The sequence below is a fragment of the Acanthisitta chloris genome, unplaced genomic scaffold, assembly GCF_000695815.1.
Source record: "Acanthisitta chloris isolate BGI_N310 unplaced genomic scaffold, ASM69581v1 Scaffold44503, whole genome shotgun sequence".
In the NCBI taxonomy this organism is placed as follows: Eukaryota; Metazoa; Chordata; class Aves; order Passeriformes; family Acanthisittidae; genus Acanthisitta; species Acanthisitta chloris.
In genome coordinates this window covers 1-7,052 of record NW_008667353.1, presented here as the reverse complement: position 1 = coordinate 7,052, position 7,052 = coordinate 1, and the positions used below count along the sequence as shown (strand labels likewise).

Below are 7,052 nucleotides of genomic sequence, written 5' to 3'. Positions count from 1 at the left end.
TCTGGAGGCTTTCAAGATGAGACTGGAGATGACACTTAGTGCCATGGTCTAGCAACGATGGTACGGTTGGCCTCGATGATCTTTGAGGTCTCTTTCAACCCAGTTGATTCTCTGAGTCTGTGATTCTAGGCTGTAAGTAACATGCATCTGACAGGGACCACTAGACTAGAAGAACTTTCTCCTTTATGAATTCAAAATTCTTGTAGAGAGCTCTTGCTCCAAATTACTGCCTGCAGATAGAGGTTTAAGACTATTTAGCTGAGATCACTGCAGACTGAGGGTTATGCATTACACTGCTGCTCATTTAAATCCACTTATTTTTCAGCACGGGAAGTTGTTGAGAATTGGCCAGCTTCCAGAAGAAATTCCTAATAGCTATTCAATCCCAGAAACTATCACAGCCCCTCTATAAGTGCTGGTTTGCCTGGCAGGGACACAACTCCTTATGCAGCTCATGTCCTGCCAGGAGCCGTCCCTGGGTGGGTATCTCCAGCTGGGAGAGTTGTGGGCAGCAAGGCTGCCTCTGTAGTGTCAGAGTTTGTCCCACTGCACCCACCAAGGGCTGTGAGAGGATGCTTGTGGGTTTTTTTTTTAACAGGGCTGCTAGACATGTTGGCCATGGAGAATCACTCAGAGGGAGGTGAGGGATTGGGCCACAGGTGTTTATAATTTGGTTACAGTTGGGGCCTGATTGGATAGCAATGTGTTTGTGTTAAATATGTTTTCTAGGTGGTTGTCATGTTTTAGGTTGTGGGGGTTTTTTTAAACATATTTCCCATAAAGAATGTATAATGAGGTGCTGCAATAGTCCCTATGCCACAGACAGAGGGTCCACATTCACCAGAAGAAAAACTCTGGTGTCCTGCAAAAGCGCTACAGAGAAAACTGAGAAAACTGCTTTGGGAAGCCATGAGAAACACTATGAAGAATATGATGAATTACAATTGAGAATCACCTGTGTTAAACCCTGCCCTGCTAATCCCGAGAGAGCACATGTGTTCACAAAGGGAGACCATCTTGTGAAGTTGATGCTCATTCCTGTGAGGTGATTATTGGACCATATCTTCAGGAGCAGTAAAACAAATCTGCTTTTTCCACAAGGCAAAGAGGAGGTTCTGTATGTGAATGCATCACAGGTGTTTATAAGGTGTTTACAATTAGGGTCTAATCAGCTAGCAAAGGCTTACTGTTAGAGATTTGATGGATTTCTGTCATATTTTGGAGTGCTTAAAAGATATTTTTGATAAAGAATGTAGAAAGATAGTGTTGAAATAGGATCTATGTCACTGACAATAGTCAGAGAGTCCACATTCACCAGAAGAACAGCTCTGGTGTCCTGCAAAAGAGCTACACCTTTAGGTGATAACTGTAATTATTGGAAAGGTGAAGTTCAAAGGCAATATTAAATCTTAAATTAGTGATTAGCTGTTGGTATGATCCAGGCAACTCTTTGAGACAGGGTTTGGTTTGTTTGTGTTTGGGTTTTTTTTGGTGTGGGTTGTTGGGTTTTTTTCTGTTTGTTGTTTTAGTTCATTTGGTTTTTTGTGGTGATGGTGGGTTTTTTCTTGTTCTCCCCGAACAGCCATTGTCATGTGACATAAAAGTACAGAGGTATGAGGGTCATGGTGGCTTAATGAGTGCCCCTCTGAGAAAAGAGGAGGTTTGTGGATCAAGTAAATTATTTTATGGTGGTCTTGGTTATTTATTTGTATTTTCTACAACTACTTCAGTAATCACCTTTCATTAGTAGAAATTCTTAATGAAAGACACAACGGCCCTGTGTGCTTTAGCAAACAGCCTCCAAATCTTCAGTTTTAAGGTTGAGTAATTGTTCCCAGCCATCCACCCAGTCACAGTAGCACTGGAGATTACACAAAGAAATTTTTTTTGCCCCTCTGCCATGAGGATTAGGAACAGGTGCTTGCAGTGCATTTTTTCCACCAGCATTCATGCCATCTGCTTTCATTAAACTTCAATCAAAAGTCTTCCTACCAGACTAATATCATTACATACGTGTAATTCTTATCTTTCATGAGCCTGTTTTTTTACTCTCAGGTGAGCAGGTTTCGTGCAAGAGCCCATATTTTTTATGAGTTGTTGATGCTTTTCTTTTATGCTGCATTAAGTACAGTTGTGCTCATGCTGATACTGCATTTGTGCTGTGAGGTCTCTCCAGACCCTCACTATCTATGTCCAAACCCTGTAATGCCAAAGCAGGGGTAGTGTCTTGGCTCAGGCCTAAATCTGGTGAGATTTCTTAAAACTCACAATTTCTCAGCTCATTTTTTCCCTGCTTGATCCAATGGAAAGAATTGTCAGAGGATGCATAATCTGTAATTGTATATTAGAACCTTTAAGAAGCTGAGGGGTTTTTTTTTTAAATCCCTAGTTTTTGTTGTCTGACTTTGTTGTGGAGGGTCCTTAATGAGCCTAGGCTGAGGAGCAATGCATGGCTGTGAGGTAATGGTGTGGGGGCAGGCCCTGTGCCTTCCTCCATAGGACAGACTGAGTAGCAGCTATCAGCATCTGCCTCTGGGAGAGGTTTCCTGGGTGCCTTTGTGTGGCTTATTTCCTCCTTCTTGTCTCAAGCTTAGGCACTGCCAAACTACTATGCTAATTGCTTTACCTTAAACTTTTGCTAAGATCTTAGTTGTGCAGCTCCGATGGCCGTAACAAATAGCGAGATGTCTAAAGTGTCAACTTGTCAAACTGCTGGTGCCTCTGGGCTACCCTGTGGGTCCCTAAAGCCATTTATTTCAGCTGTCATTTGAAAGGCTGTTTGTTAGCCTATCATTGCCTGTTTATTTAGACTGAGGAAGCTTTTTTGGGGGCAGGTAAGGTTAAGCCCTTCCATTTCCTCCAAACTGACCTGCCTAGCTGCCCGGGCCCTGTTTTGGGTCTTGCTGACAGACCTAAATACAGACTGATAGTCAGAGAAGCTCATCATGCTTGCAAAGATGAACCACTGGTTGGAGAGAAGTGGAAAAAGGTAAGAAAGAATATTTTCAGTAGTATCCCACAAACTGCATCCCTTCAGATTACCAGGGTTTCTTAAAAAAAAAATAGCTTTGAAAAATCAGTTCAAGTGGTACTAGAGTTGTGTCCTGCCTTGTTAACTAGTTTGAAATACAAATAGAAAAATAAATAAGAAAAAGTCAGTTTTATGAAACAAGGAGTTTTATTAAGATATTTTATTATGTGTCTCTGTAAGGAATAGACCAACAACCATATAAAAGCTTACAAAGATGGTTAACCTTCAACACTATAAATGTGTTAACGTGACGGAAGAAATTCACAATTTCTCATCTTTATTGACTTTTACAGAGTGAAGGGAGAAAGTTCTCAACTATGACATGCCAATGACAATCTTTGACAGGAGACATTTACAACTGCTTTAAATCCTTTACCTTTTTGGTTTGTTAAGCAAGTCAATAACCCTGACTTGCAGACTTAGGACTGAAAAATACATTAGCACCATCATATTATTCTTTTACACTTCCCTAATTTTAGTGGTCTTGACCAGCAATGACAGGAAAGTAGAGAAGCACCTTTGACAGCAGAATACAATCCAACAAGTAAAACATGGTGGCTACTGACATTAAGGTATTAAACTCTGAAAATACACTGTACCTTTCACAGCTAATCGGTACAGAAATGGACAATTTTGTACCAAATGATTCCATGGAATTGACCACTGGGTCCAATGCATTTTGCTTGATTTGACAGATTTTTTGGATTGACTCATCAGACACATCCCAGTTTCTGTCCATGTTGAGGTAGTTGAAACAGGGAGGTCTTTCTAGCTTTATGGACTGCATCTTAGAAAGAAGGGTAAACTTTGGTACTGGGAGCAATCAGTGCTTTGTAAATTGGCTAACATTCAACTAATAGTACACAGTATTGTTTTATTAAGTGTTGAAGTGTTGTATTATAGCACCACGGAGACATATTTAAAAGATGGAATTTGGTAAAAAAAAAAAAGAGCAAAAAAAAAAAAAGCATTTTTACTGTATTTTGTGTAATAGCAAAAAAAAAAACAACCAACAACCCTTTGTATCAAATTAATTTTTCCCCCAGAAATTTTGTTAATAAATAACTGGGATACAGATGGTCACCTGTACTAGCTGACAAGGCTAAAACAAAGGAGCACAGTTGGAGTGTGAATCTGTTTGCTTGGGTTTCAGAAAGAGCAGAATTTTGGTTTATAAGAAGCAGACTGGGCCAATGTCCACGCCAAATTCCTGATCAGGACCACCAATATCTATAGGTGCAATGTCAACCACAGGCAACCTCATTGCCTTGCGTGTCCTGTATTCAAAGACTGTTTTGCCCCATTCACCCGTGTGTTCCTGTGAAGGTAAAAAGAAAAGAAATGTTAGAAAAATGAGCTTCGGGCTCTGTGGAATTCAGCCCACAGGTTACTGGATTTCAGACTTTCCGTTTGTATTCTATTTGTGTTCTATTGTACTAATGAACTCTCTCAGCCCTATGAAAATTGGTCGCAGTCTCTGTGGAAATGAACACGTAGATAGACGTTCCTCATTTCTGGACCTTTAGTGTGAGCTCTGATGGGGCTGTAGGCCTTGTGGCTCAGAAGGGATGGGATCCCTGATGGACAGCAGAGTGCTCTGGAGTGGTGCAGGATCCTGACTTAGGACTGAAATGTGCTCTGCATGCTGGGAGATGGTATCAATGGCTACTCTGTCTGGAAAGAGATTTTGGCCTCCGGGAAGAGTGACATCAGTAGTGAGGTAGATTTTCATGTTGGTGTTAAAGAAATGGCCACAAAGTGGCTGCAAAGCAGACATGTTCATGTATCCTTAAAGGGCAAATTTCACATATAGGTCAGTGTTTTGGGACTTTAAATACCAGGAGGGAGAAATTGTGGGCAGTGTGAAGTGTTTTGCATGAACTAGTGAAAAGGCTGCAGGTGTTGATCGACCAACATGCTCATGGGTGTTACTGCTCCTTTCCACTACTTTCTGCAGTGAGCAAGGCACATGGACGCAGTGCTGGATCTACAAAAGGACTGTGTTTGCCCCGTTTCATAGTCATAGCCCGTGGCTTCAATCTGCTAGCCTTGATTTGTTGGTGTGGCTAACATGATTCCTTCCACTCTTAGTTTTAGAGTTGACATGGGATCGATCAGAACTTGGTCAGTGTGACTTCCCTGATGTTGACTTTAAAGCAAGGAGGTACCTGTAAAGCACAGATTGAAATGGAAGTGCACCTCACTTCCTACAGTTGCTACAGGAGTGACACTTCTGGTATACAGAATCTAAGTTTCCCTTATTAGGTACAGCTGTGTCCTTTGCTTGCCCAGGCCAAGCAAAGCTCTCTTTTCCTTGATCATGAGTCTAATCCTCTAGAGGGAATTGTTTATTAAACTACTGTACTAAATTTGTAACTACTTACAGTACAGCCATCTTCCAGAACAGCATATGTGAATTTGCTATTTCCTTCAGCCTTGATCTCACTTTCTGTAGAGCTCATCAGTTTCAGGGCTTTTTTAACATTTCCACTGGCTTGATCCATGTAGGCAATGCTGTTCTTGCAGTGGTAGGTGATGTTCTGGGAGGCACGGCTGGAGAGGATGCGGAGGAAGGCCAGCTGGACTTCTGAAACATCCTCTGGAAGGTCAGGATCTCCATAGCTGAACTGCAGAGTACCACACATACACAACTGTATTTAATCTCCTCTAGGGACAGTCCACATCACGATTATTACACCCACTAAATGCTGAACTTACTTTAATTGCAGGATTATTTTTTAGTATGTTGTGATGTACAGTTTGGGCTGTTAACTGTGGTTATTCCTTACCTGGAAGCCTCCATTCATAGATTCTCCAAACCAAACGTGTTTCTTTCCACTGTTTGCACTGGTCCACCAGTTTTTCCTTGGCACAGTCCTGGGGTTAGCATTGAGGCATGTTTCACCAGTTTCCATATTGCAGTATACTTTAATAGCATCCATCTTGCAACCTTGGTTAGGATCAACCCAGTACTCTCCTAGAGATAAAGAAAAATGTTAAGAGGCTTTACATATTTGGAGAAGAATCTGACTGCAGGATGACAAAGCTTATTTCTATGCCGGATTACTGAGCCAAATAGGAAGCATATTAGGTTTGACAGAAGAGATGCCACAGAAAAGAAGGTGATATAAAAATATACTGAATTCATGTGAATACTGTAATGGGACTGACACTTGAAATAAATATAGAATTTACACTTGTCATGGGTTTTTGCCTGGAAATTAATTAAACACATGATCACTTAGAAGGACATAGGGAGTAGAGCTGAAGTCAGTGCATATACTGTGCAAATGCATAGTTAATTAAACGTTAAAATTATGTTTATCATCTTTCATCATGACATTTATTAAAAAAGTAAATCAAATTTTTATAGCATTCAAATACTTAGGTTAATAAAACCCAATCCCCAAGATCTGCTACCACTGGTGAAAGTAAAACATACCACTCTTAAGCTCGGGATGGCAGAATTTCAGATCCCTGCAATTACGAGCTGGATTCTTCCGTGACCCATCAGGACTAATGATATTTTCAATCTGGTTGTTAATTGATTTCATTGAAGAGATGATGTCACCCAGGTTGATATCATTTTCTTTTGGCTCATCTCGATATTCATACCCAAAGCCAGATGGACCTTTCTGACCATCAGGAGCACCAGCACAACATGGACCAGGAGGACCAGAAGGACCAGGAAGACCAGGCTGGCCTGGTGGACCCTGAAAAATAGAGTGAACACAGTTCTGAGTAGAGTTCACAAGTTAAAACTTAAAAGTCTGTGTGGGCCTTAATCTTAAAAAAAATGGGAATTCTCACATAAACATCTAATTTACTTATTTGCAAATTAAACAGCTGTACAAACATCTGTTAGACTTTCCAGGCCTTTATTTTCATAAAATTGGATTGGATTTTTTCCCCTGATGTTGTCAAGCAGTGACTGTCCTTTGGTCTGGGCTTTGAGGAGGAGAAGGAACCTTTCCACCAAAATCCAGAGAATGGTCACTTCTTGGCTGTAGTGACAGTGATT

General features: G+C 40.9%; 1 protein-coding gene across 1 annotated transcript; it reads right to left on the bottom strand.

Annotated features, from left to right (window-relative positions):
* Positions 1–3,159: 3,159 nt before the first annotated feature.
* Positions 3,160–6,744, bottom strand: LOC103800090 (collagen alpha-1(III) chain-like; the record flags this gene model as incomplete). The annotated part of the gene is made up of 4 exons (XM_009072453.1): positions 3,160–4,349; positions 5,416–5,658; positions 5,821–6,008; positions 6,474–6,744. Coding segments are annotated over 4 exons (849 nt in total), but the record flags the coding sequence as incomplete, so codon positions are not given.
* Between the last annotated feature and the right edge of the window lie 308 nt (positions 6,745–7,052).